The sequence below is a fragment of the Protobothrops mucrosquamatus genome, unplaced genomic scaffold (assembly GCF_001527695.2).
Source record: "Protobothrops mucrosquamatus isolate PMUCROS unplaced genomic scaffold, P.Mucros_1.0 scaffold1725, whole genome shotgun sequence".
NCBI classification, from domain to species: Eukaryota; Metazoa; Chordata; class Lepidosauria; order Squamata; family Viperidae; genus Protobothrops; species Protobothrops mucrosquamatus.
The window spans coordinates 396,393-415,975 of record NW_015387872.1 but is presented as its reverse complement, the minus strand read 5'-3'; the positions used below and the strand labels follow the sequence as shown (position 1 = coordinate 415,975).

Here is a 19,583-nt window from a genome sequence, read left to right as displayed (position 1 = left end):
AGGCCAACCATTTATCTGGGTCATTGGTTCCACTATCAAACTCTTTTTACAAGTAGGATATACCTTTTTAACCTATTGAAAAATATTTATTTTTGCCACAGCTAGATTTTTGAGACTATCTGACAACGTGATTAACGGGGGCAAAACTTTATGATGTGGGGGGGGAAGTGAGCCCAATGAAAACTGCTTTCTTTCCTTAGACCAGGGGTAGGCAACCTTGGCTCTTTTATGACTCGTGGACTTCAACTCCCAGAATTCCTGAGCCAGCCGTGCGGAGGGGAAAGGGAGAGGTTTCCAAGCTGAGCCATACTGGCTCAGGAATTCTGGGAGTTGAAGTCCACGAGTCATAAAAGAGCCGAGGTTGCCTACTCCTACCTTAGACAATTCGACTGGAACCTTCAAAGAATCCTTTTTATTATTTAATACGCGTATAACCTCTTTTCATTACAGCAAATCTTGAAGCAGTTTGTGATGTGTATAGTTTCATTTTATTAATTACAGATAAATGAACAAATTTAATTTTACTTGAAATACTTATTTAGAAAGTGAAAATGAATGAGTGATGAGAACGTGGGAAGGTAAAACCTTGAAGATGGGTTGTGTGAATAGTAAGCAAATCTTTTTGCAGTTTTCTGTAGATCCCAGATGCTCTAGAGGGCACTCTTCCTCTGTACTAGAATAGAGGATTTTGTTACTCAAGAAGATGATTTGTTGCCTCAGATTAAGGCGTCTGAAAATTGTGATCTGTATACAGCTTAATATGGATAAGAGCTACACCAATTACATAAAAGTGAACTGAAACAATATCGTAACAGAGCTTTAATGTTATTTTGAAAACTTGCCATTAACCAGCTGTTTGAATATCCACATGTAACAACATCTAAAATGATTTGAGGTGCCACAAAAAAGAGGGGTCAACTTATTCTCCAAAGCACCGGAGGGCAGGACTAGAAACAATGGATAGAAACTAATTTAGGAGAGAAGCAACCTGGAATTAAGGAGAAACTTCATAGCAGTGAGAACAATTAACCAGTGCAACAGCTTGTCTTCAGAAGTTGTAGGTGTTTCATCATTGGAGGTTTCTAAGAAGACTGGACAGCCACCTGTCTGAAATGGTATAGGGTCCCCTGCTTGAGTAGGGGGTAGGACTAGAAGACCTCCAAGGTCCCTTCCAACTCTGATTTATTGATTCTTAATGTAAAAAGTGAGTATTAATGGAGGCGCAGAACACAGAGGCAAATTGTACTGAGGGTCAAATACTTCTTCACAACCCAACTGACACGAGCGGATCTCACCCCCTTTTTTTGCCACTGGCCAGGTAAGAAATGGAATTCCTCTGGTGAACTCTTTGGCTACCACATAGCCAAATATTCCACGTAAATACTTTATGGAGTGTTGCAGGATGAGGATCAAAGTGCAGGCAATTTTTTTTTTAAAAAATGAATCTTCTATGTAGGTTCCCAACTCATGAGGTAGGTGATATCTCAGTCTCCCACTTGACATAGGCTCCTGTGGTGCTAGCTGGATCTCACTGCTGACTCACGAGTGAGAATCCATGTCAGAAATAGTTTCCAATTTGCTCTAATGAAGGGATCGTGGAATTGAGTTGGCAACCTTTCATAAGAGGTGGTGGATATGGCGAAGGGGTAGGAAAACGGGCTGGTTTCTCCTTTCTCATTGAACTCCCTCCTCTCAGCGGGCACTGCTTCCTGCTCAGCATGCTCCAGCGCTCTTGCCTTTATTTGGGCCTGGGTGCTGTTAAGGGATGTTACTAGCTCTCTCTCATTCAGCCACAAATATCTTTTCACTTCCTTTTAAGAAAGACGAAGCCATCCTGCTTGGACAACCGAGCCTAGTGTATGAAAGGGGCATCAATTAAATGGCAGATTTTCCTTATGCTAACATAGCCTATGTTAAGGCAGCTTGTGCAAATAAAAACTAGAAAAATGGAAGGAAGGAATTAGCACAAGGCCACGCTAGAATAATGTCTCGACATCTAGATGTGCTTCTAGGAGACTTTCAGTTATAGCAGGTGCCCATTTTTAATGGCCACAGCACTGAATATGTTCAGTATAATTATTGTTCTATTGTTTTTCATTATTTTCTTCTTATTTGTCCTGTTTTTATCAAATAAAACATTTTAAAGTCAACCAAAGGATAAACTGCTTGCGAATCCTCATAAGAGGCAAAACTGCAAATTCCAAGTCAGTTTCATAAGCTCAGTTTGCAAGCTGAATAATGAATGAAGGGCACGAGATGATCCAGGAACCCCAATCTAAAGCTTTTGTGACCTGCACATTCCTTTTATGGCTCGTTTCTACTCTTGGCAAGGTTGTTTCAAATGAAATATTGAATGCCGATGCAAGAATACAGGTCATCCTTAACTTAGGGCCACAATGGAGCCCAACATTTCTGTTGCTAAGTGAGACATTTAGTGAGTTTTGCCCCATTTTGCAACCTTTCTTGCCACAGTGGTTAAGTGAATCACTGCAGTTCTTAAGTTAGTAACACAGTTGTTAAGTGAATCTGGCTTCCTCATTGACTTTGCTTGTCAGAAGGTTGCAAAAGGGGATCACGTGGCCCTGAGGGACGGCAATCGTACTAAATAGGAGTTAGTTGCCAGGCATCTGAATTTTGTTCACGTGACCACGAGGATGCTGCAACAGTCCTAAGTGTGAAAAACGGTCATAAGTCATTTTTTCCCCAGCACTGAACGGTCACTAAATGAACTATTGTAAGTCGAGGACTTATCTGTACTCCTCTTTGCAACCAAATGAACCCCGGTTAACTTTGATGCTTTTCCACCCACCCAAAAGGACAAAACTCACGCCAAGATAGTTCCAGAACAGTTTATTAAAGCAACTGGGAGGGAGAATCAGCCACACACACTTCTCAAGTGATGCAATACAAGCCGGGCAGCCTGGGGTATGCTGTTAACTCTGGAGCACCCTTCTTATAGGTCGTCCTTTTTCTCCCGTAACTGTCCAAGAACTAAACCGAGAGGCTGGAGAGGAGGGAACCAAAAGCAGTTTTATACATAGATAAAAAGGCACAATCATTGTGATGGATAAATTGGAGGAAGGTTTCCGAGAAGAAGCTAGAGGTGATCTTCAGCCGCTGAGGACCATCCGCACCAACTCTGCAGAGGGAGAAGAAAACAGACGGTGTGAGACTCCAGCGGTTAGTCAACATGGGGCCCGATTTAATCCTACCAGGGGAGAAAAATGGGACCTGCCAGAACATGGGATTTAGAACTGGCCAGAGACTGCAGTGTTACATTTTTTTAAACAACAGATCATTGCTTCCTGTTACTGCCCAAAGCCAGGCTCCTTGTGAATGAACCGTTTTGTAGAGAGGTATTCCTGAGAAGCAGAACAGCCAAAGCTCCCTCTTGCAGGTTGGGCTTGCAGGAGAGGTGACAATATTCTAATGACGTAACATTCTTTGAAAAGATATCGCCTTTTGGTCCCCCAAAAGGCTGACCAACAAAAAAGAATGCTTTTTCTCCCCAGGAGTCCAGTTTGAAATCTATTAATCTTGCCAGTAACACAGATTAGGAGGGCAACATGTCCCCTTCCCTGCACTGAGATACAGGTAGTCCTCAACTTACAACCACAGCCGAGCCCAAAATTTATGTTGTTAAGCGAGAAAATTGTGATGTGAGTTTTGTGCCATTTTACGACTCTTCCTGCCATTTTACGACTCTTCCTGTTCAATTAGTAACACGGTTGTTAAGTGAATCTGGCTTCCCCACTGACTTTGCTTGTCACAAGGTCGCAAAAGATGATCGCGTGACCCCGGGACACCGCAACCGTCATAAATATGAATCAGCTGTCAAGCATCCAAATGTAAATCAGGTAACCATGGGGACACTGCAATGGTCATAAGTGTGAAAAATGGTCATAAGTTACTTTTTTCACCGCCGTCGTAACTTCGAACAGTCACTAAACGAACTGTTGTAATTTGAGGACTACCTGCACTGGGGCTCTACCTATAACCTATGCAGGTTCCCCCCCCCCATTTAATCCCAGAACCGCCACCACCACCAATCCCCCAGATCTGAAACTAAAGCAACGAAGTAAGAAGGCAACACGGGCAAAAAGAGATTACAGCTGTTTCTATCGCTATATGCCAGGCATTAGAATTCTGGAGCTCATCCGAGGAAGGTAATCTGCTTCCGGCAGAGAGGAAGAGTAGATGGAGAGGCACTCGGCTACAGCAGGAGGACTCAGCTTTCCTGCTGAGCCTACCTAGGAAGAAAGCGGGCAGGGGAGGAAAAATAAAGGCAGGCAGGCAGCAGCTACAGCGCAGGGCTATAAAGAAAGACTGTCCACATAACCTTCAGCTGAGGTGGCCGGATGAAGGCTGAAAGAGCTGGAGGGCTGCCAATCCAATTTTTGCTATATAATCACACAGCCATCGTGGGCAGGTTCCTACATTCTCCCTGCTTCTGAATAACAGGAGGAAACGTAGAGAGCTACTTGATTCTCACAACCAATCCAAGTTCGGGGCAATTTTAAATCTGTACGAGCATGTGTGCAGGTACACACATACAGATACTGGTATCTTGAATATATGCTTTGTTTCCTAGCAGGAAAGATACTCAGCCCCTTCCTACTGCTCATTTATACATACTCCTGTGCCAAATCCACCCTCACTCCTACCCCTTTTTACAGCCTGTGGAACATCCAGCCTCATCTGCCAAGAATACCCTCACCAGGAGAAAAAGCTACACTATCAGATAAATCTGAATGTTTCACTAGTTGTAGAATGAATTCCCAAATAAAGAAATCTTCCCCCCACCTCCAATGCACTCCTGTTTATATAGACCCCTCACTTAGAGCAGAGATCCCCAACACATGTGACCCAGCACTGGGCCACAGCTTGTCTGGAACCAGGCCGCGGAAGTGGCAGGCGACTGCATGCACAGCTCAACTTGTGTGCGCATGAGTGCTCACCAGCTACTCGCATGGATCTATCCCCTCCCCCATCAGTCCACAAAGCCGGAAAGGTCGGGGAATGCTGACTTAAGAGGCATGGAGGACACTGTCTAGCTCTCACGCCAATGAGGATGCAGGTGCTTTGTGAGTATGGTTGCCCTGGCTGACACAATGCCTCCCGCTTAACTTTGGGTGCCTTCATATATCAATGTTTTGTTTTCATGTTCTACATTACAATTAGGCCAGAGTGAAAGTTATTCAAGGAGAGAGTAAGATTTGGAAGACGTATTGCTTGAATGTCAGGGAAAAAAGCTTTAAAGGTTAGCATTTTGGAGTTTCTGATGCTGGTTGGGAAAAACTAGCATGGATTTGCATATGTGGGAAAACCCAGGGGTACCTGCCCATATGCCGGATTTGAAATCAGAAGCAGACTGAAATACTTCTGTGACCCTAACCCAGCAAAGATTCCTTGAAGAGCAGCTCTGGGTCTTAGGTGTGTAGAGCGCGTGCGCGCGCACACACACACAAACACACACAAACACAGAGCAAAAGAATTACAGAAAAGCCAAGCCCTGCTTGCTAAATTCACTCTTTGGCGAGATGGAGAAGAGAAGAAAAATTGAAGGAGGCTCCCCCACACTGGGGCCCTTTAAATGTGTTGTTTTTCAAAGTCCAAATTTTTCAGCCCAACACTGAGAAATGTTGACAGTTGAACGCCAACATACCTGGGAGGTACCAGATTGTGGCAGGCTGGTTTAAAGCCATAATTATAGTTAGTCTGGAGAAAAACCAGAAGGAAGTGGTGATGCAAAGGGAAGGAAGGGGAAGCAGTTTTTGTGTTTTTCAGATTCCTATAACGCCACTGCGTAGAGGAACAAAGCCTTATTCTGCTGACTCAGAGGACAAAACCGAACCTCCTGAGCTTAAATTTATAGGAGGGTCAAATTCGATAGAACACGAGAAGAACCTTTTTAACAGCATGCTGAATCAGCAGCGGCATCAATTACATATAGAAGAGGCGTGCCTTTTTTTTTTCAGGTATCACTTGGCCTTTGAGAGGCATGATGGAGAGGCGCACCCTCCACAACATAGGCGCAGCCTATACAAACAAATAGTCGGCCTTTCCCCAACCTCTATTCGATTAATTTTACAAATATAATGAAATGCAGTTTGTGCAATAGTTCCCCAGGAGCCAAGCCGACTTTGGCTAACTGGAAACCTAACTACAGGTTAGGTTTGAGACCAACATTTCTGTGGCTAAGCAAAATAGTTGTTCAGTGAGCTTTGCCCCATTTTGTGACCGTTCTTGCCACAATTTGTTAAATGAATCATTGCAGGTGCTAATTTAGTAACACGGTGGTTAAGTGGATCTGGCTTCCCCATTGACTTTGCTTGCCAGAAGCTCGCAAAAGGTGATCACATGATCCTGGGACACTGCAACCGTCATAAGTACGAACCAGTTGCCAAGCGTCCAAATTTTGATCATGTGACCGTGGGGATGTCGCAACAGTGAAGAGTGTGAAAAACAGTTACAAGTCACTTTTTTCAGGGCTGTTGTAACTTCAAATGATCACAAAACGAATGCTTATAAGCCGAGGACTACCTGTATCGGACACTCCGTAAGAGGCCCAGGGATTCAAAAAAGCACCCCAAAAGAAGGCAATGGCAAGCTATTTCCATACCATGGCAAGAGAACTACTCTGATGGAGATATGTCTTCACTAAACCCGTAATTCAATTTTATTTATCTTAAAAGTTCTAATTCAACAGCAGTGTTTGGAAGAGCTCTGGGGCCCGTGCTTAAATTAAACCTCCAGGAGGCTGCAGGGCATGAACTGAAGATGCTATAGATTTCCTATAGCAGTGATGGCAAATCTTTTAGAGACCGACTGCCCAAACTGCAACCCAAAACCCACTTATGTATCATCGGGTGCCGGGTGGGCGTGGCCCTTTGAGTGGGCGTGATTTCGGTGGTAGCGGCAAATGGTGGGACTAAAAAGTTCAATCAATTCCAAGTTTGTGAGGTCTTATTTTTTTCCCACAAGAAGTTGAAATTGATTGATTGATTGAACCTTTTTTTTTTTTGCACACGGTGGTGGAGGCCTAAAGAGAAAAGATTTTATAAAACTCAGCTGAAGGCCTAGGACTGGGGTGACGGTGCACGTGCCCACAGAGAGGACTCTGCGTGCCACCTGTGGCACGCGTGCCAAAGGTTCGCCACCACGGTCCTATAGAATAGATCAATGGAGACCGTTGGACTAAATTATTTCTAAAGATCACAGCTTTACAGTATCTCCCCTGAACCATCTTGAGAACTCTAATGAATTGAAACCATTACCCTGCCCCCACCCTCCCAATATTTAAAAGGCACTTCAAGGCTATTAAGGATTTTCTAACATAGTCACCAATTACATGTTTGCTGGAGAGCAACCAATTTCTTCAGGCAGCTATCGGCTGAGGGTATCTTGGGAGCCACCACACAGAGGCAACCAGTTTATATGGATTAGAAGAGGAAGAGGATGGTACAGGACCTTTTATCATCGACAATGACAGCTCAAGGCATACTGGATACCACCCCCACCGCCCCGAGTTCCAGGCCTTGAGCCCTTTTACCCTTCTAAAGATTAAACACTCTCTACCCTTAAGCTGCCACCGACAGTCTGAGGTTACACAGGCACAGTCTTGCTTTAACCCCGTCAGAGCTGCCTCGTTTTCCTAGCCACCTCTGCTTAGATTACACATAGTCAGCTACATGCAGAGACATGCTAGAAGTTGGGGAGAAATGGAGGAAGATGCTGAACAAGACAAATTGGGAAGAGGAAAAAAAAGTAGAGCGCAAACATCTTCCTTTTTTGGGGGGCAACAAAAAAAGGGAGGCTGTTAAAACAAAACAAAAAAAAAAAGAATAGGTTTGGAGGAGGCGTACCCCATTTGAATTCACCCTGATAAGATGTGTCTCACAAATGCTGTAGAAAGGAAAAACATCAAAATTGATCAAGCAAATTAATAAAAAAACAGGCACATGGAACAAAACACACACTACACATCGCGAGGGACCACGGCAGTCTCTGCTGTACTTATGTTCACAGTCAAATGCAGCAGACACAGCACAGGGTTACAGGGAGCTTTTGAGGCAAGGGAGTTATTTGTACAGAAATAATAGCTTGACTTTCCTATCAACATTTTCCCCCAAGTCACCCCTTCTTAACAAGCTAACAGTCCCAGATCACTTGGGTTCCGCACAGGATATATAAACTCCCACAACACAAAGCAATGGAAGGCTGGCATAGCACTGGCCCTTTGCTAATATCATATGCAAATATATTGTTCGAGAACACTACTGCTGAACCTTGGCAACTTTAAGATGCATGGACTTCATCTCCCAGAATTCCCCAGCCAGAATGGATGTTGAAGTCTACACACCTTAAAGGTTGAGAAACACTGTTCTAGACAGATGTGGGTTTGGTTTTTTGTTTTTTTTTTCAAGGAGACAGTTAGCAGTATGGCATGATTGGCAGCTCCTTCACGTGGTGACCAAAGACCACCTTCTCCATCTTGTTAAAGGAATGACAATCAGCTGCCCTCTACATCTTTGGGACCAATTTCCACCAGCTCCAACCAATATGACAAAAAGCAAGAAATGGGGGAGAGGTATTCAAAAATACTTGAGCGCACCAGGTTGCCCACCATCTCCCTGGACTTTACCTGAACTTCCCTCTATGTCAATAGGAAAGAAAAAGTGTATTTATGCTATGTGAGAAACCACACACATTGCAAAGCATTCCCAATCCCAGAGTTTTCCGTCCAGCTCCCCAGAGTAGAGAGATACCAGGCCCTTTAGATCAAGAAAGGCAATTCAAGACCAAAAGCATGTTAAGATCCCTGGGCCTCACCTTCATAGTTGATGCAGCCATTACTATCTTCATGGCCAGCGACAAGCATCTCTACCTCTTCTTCTGTCATCTTCTCACCTGCAGAAAAAAAAGACGAGTTTAGAAGCAGCTTGATATAGGTGGAGGGTCATTTAACCAACGCAGAGCAGAAGTAATAGTTTTAAACTCAATGAAGTAGAGCCACCAACACTCTCAGCGTGTTCAAGTTACTTTTCTCGATCACCTCAAGATGTTGTTGAACTGACACCCCTCAGAATTCCTAGCAAGAACCGCTAGATGAAATACAGCGTCATCTTACCTAGAGTGACAAGAACATGACGGATCTCCGCTCCCATAACTGTGCCGTTTCCCTCCTTGTCGAAAACCCTCAATCCTTCCACGTAATCCTCAAAGCAGCCCTGATCCTTATTCTTGGCGATGGTTTGCATCATGGGCAAGAACTGTTCAAAACTCAGCGTTTTCATATTCATTTCTGAGGGCAGGGGAGAGAAATGAAGAGACATGTTAGAGAGACCATGAATAAGATGCACCTCTCCTTTATGATGAACCCCAAATTACACCCTCAAATCTTAAATCACACCCTTTTTAATTAGGATCTGGATTTATTCCTCCCTCAATATAATTTAAACTCTGCATTAAAAATTTAATTTAAACAAGGTTGCAGATTTTGCTCATATTGCCAGCAATGGACTAAAAAACAAGACTGAGTTAATTATGCCCTCTAAAAAGTAGGATTGAGTCTTAACATCAGGAAAAACATCAGCTCCAGATGGTCACGAGACGTTTAAAATCCACAAGGAGGAAACTGAATTAGTTCGACAATTTATCTTCCTGGGATCAAAAATTGTTCACAATGGCAGCTCTGTTCTTGAAATCAAACGCTGCATTGCAATCAGTCTGATTCCAGGAAAGCTTCTTGTTCCTCACAGATGTTCTTAAAGATAACAATGCTGGCTGGCTGTAATTGTGGCTATGTTTGGAAGCTCCCAAATGGCCAACTTTGGAAGATGGCCAAGGTAGGCTAGGGCAGTAGAGAGCACACTGGAGCACCAGGAAGAATGGCAGAAAATAAGGCCAGCGTGCCATGATATCTGCAGCCAAACTTTTGCGGATAACAAGGCTTCCAAAATCTGAGGTGCCTTGCCCCCCAAAAGGATTCCTTCCCCTGCTTTATACTAGTAAAAGTTTTTCTGAACATCTGGGCCAAGTCACTAGGTAAACTTCTACCAATATACATATGCTTAGAAACATATTTTAAGATCAAAACTAGACTGTGTCAAGCTGGCACACCCAACCTGGCTCTAAGATCTACACCAGGGGTAGTCAACCTTGGCTCTTTTATGACTTGTGGACTTCAACTGGCTCAGCTGGCTCAGGAATTCTGGGAGTTGAAGTCCACGGGTCATAAAAGAGCCAAGGTTGACTACCCCTGGATCTACACCATCTAGATAAAAGTCAGCCTTTAAGGCAAGAATGGGAGCACTTTCCTCCCTAGGTCTCTCCAACTGACATAGTACAACATGCACTCACCGTCGCTCTTGGGGTTTCCCAGAACTTTCATGACTTCGGCATTGGTGGGATTCTGGCCCAGGGCCCTCATCACATCTCCACACTGGCTATACAGGATCTTGCCATCACCAGTTCGGTCAAAAAGCTGGAAAGCTTCCTTGAACTCTGCAGAAAGTCACAAGGAAAGAGCTAAGGCAAAATGAACATCTAAGCAAAGGAAAGGGAAAGAAAGCAGCGCTTCAGATAACCCTTTCAATCCACAGAAAGCAGAAGCTTACGGTCAGGAGTGATCTTTTTCATCATTTTTTTTTAATCTCCTCCCCCCCAAACATGCTAGAACTTGACATAACTCACTTAACATCTTTAAAACTGTATCCCTTCTTCTGCAGTGAGCCCCACTGAACACAATGAGCCTTAGCTTCAAATCCACACACACCCTGGTTTACGCTCCAAATGTACACTATACTAGAGCTTGAAAATCTACTTGTGTAGTAGATGGAATGCTAAACTAAGATTGGAGATTGCCCAATTCCCTTTAAACATGAAACCCACTCTTAATCTCTGAGCTGCTCATTCTCTGCTTTCACTTCCCATATAAAATTATTTTAAGGAGGCGGAGGAGGATGAAAGAGCTCTAAATCCCATAGTTTATTCCTTGGAGCAAGACCAAGATAAAAATGGAGCAAGTGGTCAAATGTCTACATGCTCTCGGCTAACTGCAGTGTGCACTCCCTGAAAAATACAAGTGCTTTGCTAAATTAGATCAATTTTTATCCAGTCCAGCATTCTGTGCAAGAATCACACGGTATCCAAAGGAAATAGGCTAGCCATTTCTGTTCTAGGGTCAGGATGAAAAACTGAGAAATAGATCAAGTGGTTTACATGGCATTTTATGCAACTTGCTTTCCATGGTTCTAAAATCATGTGCTGGCCACAGTAAATCTGGAACGTACATGTTTACCTGTGTGAAGGTAAAAGATAAGAGAATTTGTGGATGGGCATTCCCATAGCAAATGGTCAAAATGGTGACAGTTGGTAAGTTTGGTCAAAGCACCAGATCTGAACATGAGAAGCCCCAATTCTGTTTGCTTTCTATAAGTCAGCAGTTACTTTTCACCAATGTGCTTGAGATTTTGGCCATGTTATTACTAGTCCCTTCATTATGTTGACTGGGCCTGAAGGGCACTGTACTCTAAAATGATGCTGATCTTTGACTGTAATAAAGGTTTGACTGATTACACTTCAAACATCTGGACTGATCCAACTTGGAGAAAGCTTTCTTAAACCTCTCCCAGTGTGCCTAGGCACCTAGATAGACTAGTATATGGACAATTGGGGGAGAGATCAATGCTGCTTCTGCTTGTATTCCCAGTCCGAGCTTAATATGTTTCAAATGTAGGCAAGAAATTTTTTCTGATCATTCTTATTGGCATTTAAAGGAATGCAATCTTTCCTACTGACTACTGCTTGTAAGTACAGTTATATTGCCAACCCTTACCTTTATCAGATATGTCCAAAATGGAAAAAATGCTACCAGTGCACCCCCAGATGTTGTAAGGTCCAGATACAGGTAGTCCTCAACTTACAACAGTTCATTTAGTGACTGTTCAAAGTTACAACAGCACTGAAAAAAGGGATTATGCCCATTTTTCAGAGTTACGACCTTTGCAGCATCCCCATGATCAAAATTCAGATGCTTGGCAACCAATTCGTACTTTTGACCGTTGCTGTGTTCTAAAGTCATGTGATTACCTTTTGCAATCTTCTGATAAGCAAAGTCAATGGGGAAGCCAGATTCACTTAACAACCAGGTTACTAACTTATCAACTGCAGTGATTCACTTAACAACTGTGGCAAGAAAGGTTGTAATAAAATGGGGCAAATCTCACTTAACATTTCACTTAATAGAAATTTTGGGCTCAACTGTGTCGTAAGTCGAGGACTACCTGTATTGTCAAGGAGTTGATTTTTAGTACACAGAAAGTCTTGCTCTCCAATTAATTTTGCGTAGTGCTAAATTCCACAAATACTAATCTTTCTTTAAAATGTAGAAGGATGAGTAATACAACTGTGATGTTTTTTTAAATGTTTACTGGAAGAATTCTGGGTAGCATATACAACCTTTCCCTAAGGGGATATCCTTCAAAGTGGTATCCTTCACTGCTCCTTCTTAGGTCCAGTACACTATTCTAACCACTCTGCCACACTGCCATTTGTTAGGAGTCAATAATCCAGAAAAAGTAGAATAGTAGCTGAGACACAGCAAAACAAACATTACACAACACAAGACCATGTAACAAAATCTTGAGAGTTTCCATCCCATGCAAGGTAACACTTAACAGACTACTTCCCCATTTCTATTTTCACTTAAGAAAACTTAGTTATGGAGATGGGAAAATCTAGAATACTTTGCCAATTTCTTTTTCTGCAAGCAGAAATTAAGGGGGGAAGCAATGGGGGGGGGGATGAGTTGTAGCCAAAAATCTTTCTCAACATCTAAGAACTTGATGTTCAATTAGTATCCTTACAATAAGGCTAAAATGTCACTGCCTGCTGGAGTCTGATTCTTCTTCAAGCAGGATCTTGTTTCTCCAGACACTGGGATGAAGAAATAGAAGCCTTAAAGTAAAGCTATAAAAATTAAATGGTAGCTAGTAATGTTCAGGAGACTTTCACGAGCAGTCTCTACCTAGGACATGGATTCAGGCTCACAATTATGGTCATACAACCTAACGCAGCCCTCCTCACCTGTGTGGCAATGCTAGAGGCTATTAATGCGTCAGATATCCTAGCTTATTTCTAGGAATCAGGCAGAGGATATTTTCTAGATAAGATAGTTGGGGATTTTCTAGCCAACTTCAACCCCCAGAATTCCCCAACCAGAACTGCTGGCTGGGGAAACTAGAAGTTGAAGACCATACAACTTAAAGTTGCCGAGGTTGAGCAACACAGATCTTGACCCATTAATTGAAGATGCCAGTTGAGCACAGGACTTTACAGTTGTGGACATGTCTCATTAAGCTATGTTCTTTCCCTACAAAGCTTTTATACTTTTAAAACCACTAAATGTTACCCCCTCTTTTGTAAAGCAATTAACCAAGAGATCCAATGGCGAAGCTGTCAACATGGTTCTTAAGTTGCACATAAAATGCATTAGCCATCTCTTTTTCTAAAAATTTAAAACTTTAAAAAAAAACTTTTTGCTGCTACAATATCAAAGGATTCTGAGGAATCCGATGCCTTCATTAAAGCAGTACATGTACAAAAAGCTTTTGTCATCTGCCCCCACCCTCATGGACGCCTCTAGTTAATAGGAAGGCTAGTCTGGAAGAAACAAGTATTTAAGGGCAAATTCTACAGTGTACAACTGAAGTGAACTTGCTAATACATTTTTTTAAACCTGGACCTTCCATTTGAAGCTAATTTGGCTCAATCAAGAGCCCAATCAAGCAAGATAGTCGGAAAAATTACTGCTTCTTAAGGAGTAGTGCTTTTTAATTAAAATGGTGAGATTACTTTTAAGAAAAACAAGGAATCCCTTCCCCCAAATATTTTGTGTTTCTGTGTTGACTGATCTTGGTTAGTTACCAACAGAATTAAATATATGAAAAACATCCCCCATATTTAGATGAAATCAAATTTAATCCAAGATCAAGAAACCTTTGTTTCATTATGACAGCTGTGCTCTCAACAGGCTGATGCATAAAGCATGCCGGCATCCAACAAAAACTTCAGAGGGATCAGACTTTTCTGGACTGGCAGGACCTCTCTCCAAGCACTGGGGTGGGCTGACCGGCCTCCACTTTGCGCAGCTATTCATACTGAGAAGCAGATTTATTTCAATCCCAACGTGAATAACCAACTGCAGGGCTGGTCAGCTGTGGCTGCTGTCCTTAAGACCTTGGAGTTTCAGACAGCCTTGCAAAGGAATCCGTGTACAGATTGGAATGTATTAATGCGACAGCTGCCAACCCTTCCTGCTCCAAAATGAGTTTCTTGCCCATATAAGGAAACCAACAGAGGCGGCTAACCCAGCGTCCATCTTCCATCCTTTGAAAGCACCTTCTCCTCCAAACGGACAAAACTAGCTGTTCAAAAGTGCAAGGCGCGGGATCTCCCCAGCAGTAGCCAAACGCGCCTTGCAAAAAACTCAGCAGCTTCTGTAGCCGGCCGAAGGGGGAAGGCAAAGAGTTGACTGCATCCGCCTTCTACAACTGCATGCCAGAGGATTAAGCCAGGATTGACCCTCCCGAGTACAGGGAACGCTTCCACAAGCTAGCCCCACTCTGGTTGTCCCGGCCCAGCTTTCCAAGCAGAAATCCTAACGTTATCATTTGGCTAAGAAACAGAAAATGGAGGCCACTGGGCGCGTCCTTTCAAGCAGCCTTAACCAGGAAATACATCATGCATGAGCCATGCAGGGAGGTTAAAAAAAAAAACGCGATTCAGGTAGAAAGGCAGAGCCGGGCCGGCTGTGAATCGGAAGTCAAGGGAATGAGAGTCGGGGAGGCAGAATCGCCGGTTCAAAGGGCCTGAGAAAGAAACCCGGCCTACAATGCACAGTTACACACAGGACCGCATAGATTAGCCCGGATGCGTTAACATACGAGCAGGAATCGGTGTTAGGAACGCGGAGGGGGTTGCTTTTTCTCCTTAACTCACCATCGAGAAGCAATGATCAGGGGACTCGGGGTGGGAGTGGGGGAGCGGGGAAAAGAAAAAAGGCTAGAAGAATCAAAGGAAGGAAAAAGAATCGTAAGCGCAAACAGGCCCCTAAAAGGCTTTTCACCCTTAAGACTATCGGGGCGGGGAAGGGAAAAAGAAATGATGCTCCCCCCCCCCCGCTCCCTTTATCCCTACCCTCCAGCTTCCAATAGCCGAATGCGGGGAAGACAAAAAAAATACCTACCGGCGGTCTGATCTTCCGAGAAGTCACACTGTAAATCAAATCCGGAAAAAAAAGGCGTATTACTTGGAGAAGAGAGAAAAGGAGCCAGCCAATTCCTTGGCCCAAAACTTTCCCCTTTCTGCTGCATTTCCCGCCCTGCTACCGGCTCGACGTCTGTTTTATTCTTCAAGGCGAGCCGGGATCCTGCAACTCAATCAGAATAGAACTGGAAGGGACCTCGGAGATCTTCTAGTGGTCCCAACCCCCTGCTCAAGCAGGAGACCCTACACTCAGCAACCGCCCCTCAAATGGCCGCATTTAAGAGACCGTCCTACAATCTTGACCGGCCTGAACTTCGCAACTCAGCCCGTTTGCAAAGCACTCACCATTGTTGCAAGCAGCTGAGCGTCTCTCCGACCGTTCCCTCCTTCCGCCCGGAATGTGTGCGAGCTCGGCCCGGGAGTGGCTCTTAAAGTCACCGCGCGGGTCTTCGCCCCCGATTGGCTGACGCCAAAAATGGAGGCGAGGAGGCGGTTCAAACGTTATGCTAAAAAATTGCTTCTAGTAGCCGAAATGAGGAGGCGGGGCTTTCCCCACCCTTCCTTCTTACGTGAAGGAGAAAGAGAAATACGACTTTGGCCCACGGGTGAGTTAGAATCTCGCGTGTCTTCGTAGAGGCAGCTGAACGAGATTGTTGCATTGCACGTTGGGGATTGTAGTTTTTTTCTCTCTCTTTAAAACAGAGGTGGAGAACTATGGCCCCTTTATGACCTGTAATCTTCAACTCCCATGCTGGCTCAGGAATTCTGGGAGTTGAAGTCCACAGGTCAAAAAGGGGCCATAGTTCCCCAACCCTGTTTTAAAACAAGGCGGGGGGGGGGGGGTTGACTCATATTGCTGAGTTTACTCAAATTAAATCATCAGCTGCTTTTGCACAACACGGTGAAGAATCGTGATTTAGTCAATCAATCCCATTTTCTGGTGTCGTACCACTAGCTGAACCATGCATTTCTCGGCTGAGGTTGAAGAATACACTGAGATAAAATGCGGCGAGCCAATTTATGATTCAGTGAATCGTTCCAAAGCATCATTTCAAAATGCTTTTTGAGACTTATTTTAAAGGTACTGTATCTTAGTCGCAAAACTCCAGACAATTAATTACTGGTTGCAGAATGTAGCATTTTCTCTTTTTCTGTTCTTACATAGTTTTGTTTGAAAATCACCAGGTTTATAATTTAATTTATAATTTAATATGTCTAACAAGGGTCAGATGGATGGATAAGATCTGGACCTATAAAAAAATATATAAACAGAACCTGCAATTAAAGGCAGTCAATGCTCTTTGCCTCAATTCCATTTCTTTTCTTAAAACATAGTGCACCTTACTTCTTGAATGGTAGACCTGGCCCTTTCAAGCTGATCTAACAATAGACAGGGATGCTGGGAACTGTATTTTAGGAGCAATTGCTAAATGCCACCATAGCAACAGCATTTTGCTAGCGTACTGATTCTCCACCCCCTCATTCTGATGGCGTACAAAAGGTGACTGGTCTACCTACCAATTTTGGAAAAAAATACACCTACTGATCTCTGTGGTCTGGGATAGAGAATATAGGATCTGATAGACTGAGGCAGTTTTGGATTAAGAGAGACCAGGGTCTGGCACTATCGGAGAGGTTTAAGAGCAACTACAGAAAGGTTGTAGAAGTTGATGGAAGATTAGAGATGGAGGCTTTTGGTGTCCCTTTATCTGGTTTGACTGGCTAGGCTAGGAGACCTACTGCTTGCTGCTACCTTATGGGTTACCTGTTGTTAAGGGTATTATGAATCAGCCTGTGTGGCAGGCCCAAAAACCAAGAATGACACTTGATGATTCTTCCAAGTTGAGTTCTTTATTGTTTCCACACCTGTAGACAGAATATTGCCAGACTAAGCACTCTATTGTCTGCAGCTACCATATACTCTGAGAACTACTATGGAAGGGTTGTCTTTATCCTCTTTCTCTCACACAAAATATCTGGACTGAGTTATCTCTTACTCCTATGGTATGCACACCCTCCATCCTAGGAATCCAGCCTACTATATTCCATCACACGATGGCAGGCAGTGAAGGTCTGGAGTGTGAGATCCTGGATCAGTGGCACACTCAATTGGAATTTACTGGTGATCTTAGTCCCTATAGTCAGTAGAATTACTAAATACAACAGAACTACTGTACAGTAGAAATTGAGGGGTTACAGTGATGGCGAACCTTTTAGAGATCGAGTGCCCAAACTGCAACCCAAAACCCACTTATGTATCATCGGGTGCCAGGTAGGCGTGGCCCATTGGGTGTGTGTGTTTGAGACCAATTGGGTGGGCGTGGCCAATTTGGTGGGTGTGGCTTCAGTGGTAACTGCAGACTGGGTGGGACTAAAAAGTTCAATCAATCAATTCCAACTTTGCGAGATCTTTTTTTTTCCTGCGAGTTGAAATTGATTGATTGAACTTTTTTTTTTTTGCAAATGGTGGCGGAGGCCTAAAGCGAAAAGATTTTATAAAACCCAGCTGAAGGCCTAGGACTGGGGCGATGGCGCGAGTGCCCACAGAGAGGGCTCTGCATGCCACCTGTGGCACACATGCCATAGGTTCACCACCACGGGGTTATGAGATCAGAATGTAAAAGTTGCATTGGGGTGACCCTTCTGATGAGACAGATGGTGGGAAGATCTTCATCTGATTCTAAAGTGAGTATGGATCACCGAGGGGGCTACTCTCTCCAGATTATTTATTGAAAGATTGGAAGAAAATAAAGGGTATAAATGACCTTATAAAGTGGGGAGGCTGTCATGAATGGTTTGCCTGACTGTTGGCTTCTGTCTAACCTGTCAATATGTGAAGTGATAATCGAAATTATGGAGGGTTTTTTGTTATTTGGTGGCTATAATTTTCACTTTGTTGCCCTTATCGAATTATTAGCTTTTGTGTTGAGTGTACTGCTGTATTGGAAATGGAGTCTAGAAGATGCTGTTTCTCAGTTACTGCTTCTACCTTGTAGAATAACTTCTTTTAGAATTAAAATTTGCCCTAATGTTCCAAAAGCTATTGAAAACAGATTTTTTTCCAGAAAGCATTTGACCAAACTATTTATTATCATCATGTTTTTTTACTTTGAATTATTTACACTGATTTGATTGTTGATGTTATTTTATTTGGCTTTGTTATGATTTATCATTAGCACTATAATTTATCCATGTACTGTTATAAACCTGATTAGCTGTTTGTTTTAATTTCTTTATATCTACCACAGTCCTTTTGTTATGGTTTTGTTGATTACTTGTGAACAACATGAAACCATATAGATTCAACAGTACTACCATATATGTACTGTAAGTATTCAGAAACCATTATGTACACAAAGAGGACAAGTTCAAATAAGTTCAAAGATCCCCCTCGGTGCTATCTCCTTCTCCTGCTTTCACACTCCTTTAGCTGACATGCAATGGACCATTCAGCTTTAGCCAATTTTGATTTTGGAATATTTATATCAGCCTTTTGAAGTAGACCACATCAGGAAACACACTCCACAGGAAGATCAGAACTATGCTTTTTGAAATTGGCTATAACAGAAGGTTGTAAATCTGATCGTGTTTGTCCTGTCCTGCCTCTTCTACCCCTGGGAGTCAGGCAAGCTTCAGCCCATACTTAGTACAGATAGTCCTCAACATATAACTGTAATTGAGCATGCCCATTATGGTCATACATTGTGACTGTCATAAAGCAGGTCATCCATGTGACTGACCCAATTATATGACCTTTTTCGTGATGCTCATAAAGTGATCTGTACTGTGATTGAGTGAACGCCACAGTCATTAAGCAAACCATTTGTTCATTATGGAGTGGTTTTGCTGAAAACTGCTGGTAAGTAAATGCTGGTTTGGGGCAAAAATGTAATAAAATCCATTCACGTGACTGCGGGGCATTGCAAATGGCCATTTATTTATTTATAACATTTATTGGCCTCCCATCTTACTGCAGGGTAACTCCGGGCAGTTTACAATCATAAAAATAAAAAATGTACAAAGCTAAAAGACATAAATAAATAAAAACTGGTTGCCAAACCCCTGAAATATGGTCATGTGTTGGGATGGTCATCAAAACTTTAGAACTGGGTTGTAAGTATCTTGGGGTGATACACCGTAACTCTGAATGGTTGCTAAATGATTCTACCTGTATCTCCTTTCCCAGGACTTAAGGAATGCTTCTGCACTCTTGGTTTACATAATTTCTGAATGCTTGCTTTAAGGCCTTTTTTCTGAGTCTCTTTAATCGTAAGTGACACATTGTAACACACTTCATATGTTGAATACAGAAA

General features: G+C 43.1%; 1 protein-coding gene across 2 annotated transcripts; it reads right to left on the bottom strand.

Annotated features, from left to right (window-relative positions):
• Window positions 1–2,833: 2,833 nt before the first annotated feature.
• Window positions 2,834–15,699, bottom strand: LOC107293744 (myosin light polypeptide 6). 2 transcript variants are annotated; one of them, XM_015822913.1, is made up of 7 exons: window positions 15,616–15,699; window positions 15,251–15,278; window positions 10,363–10,506; window positions 9,131–9,304; window positions 8,833–8,910; window positions 7,866–7,905; window positions 2,834–3,139 (listed from the first exon to the last, which is right to left on the bottom strand). In XM_015822913.1, exons 1-6 carry the CDS (start codon window positions 15,616–15,618, stop codon window positions 7,877–7,879), a joined length of 456 nt encoding a protein of 151 aa, XP_015678399.1. In that variant the 5' UTR covers window positions 15,619–15,699; the 3' UTR covers window positions 2,834–3,139; window positions 7,866–7,876. The 2 variants fall into 2 exon arrangements, with proteins under 2 accessions (XP_015678399.1, XP_015678398.1); XM_015822912.1 differs by lacking the exon at window positions 7,866–7,905.
• Between the last annotated feature and the right edge of the window lie 3,884 nt (window positions 15,700–19,583).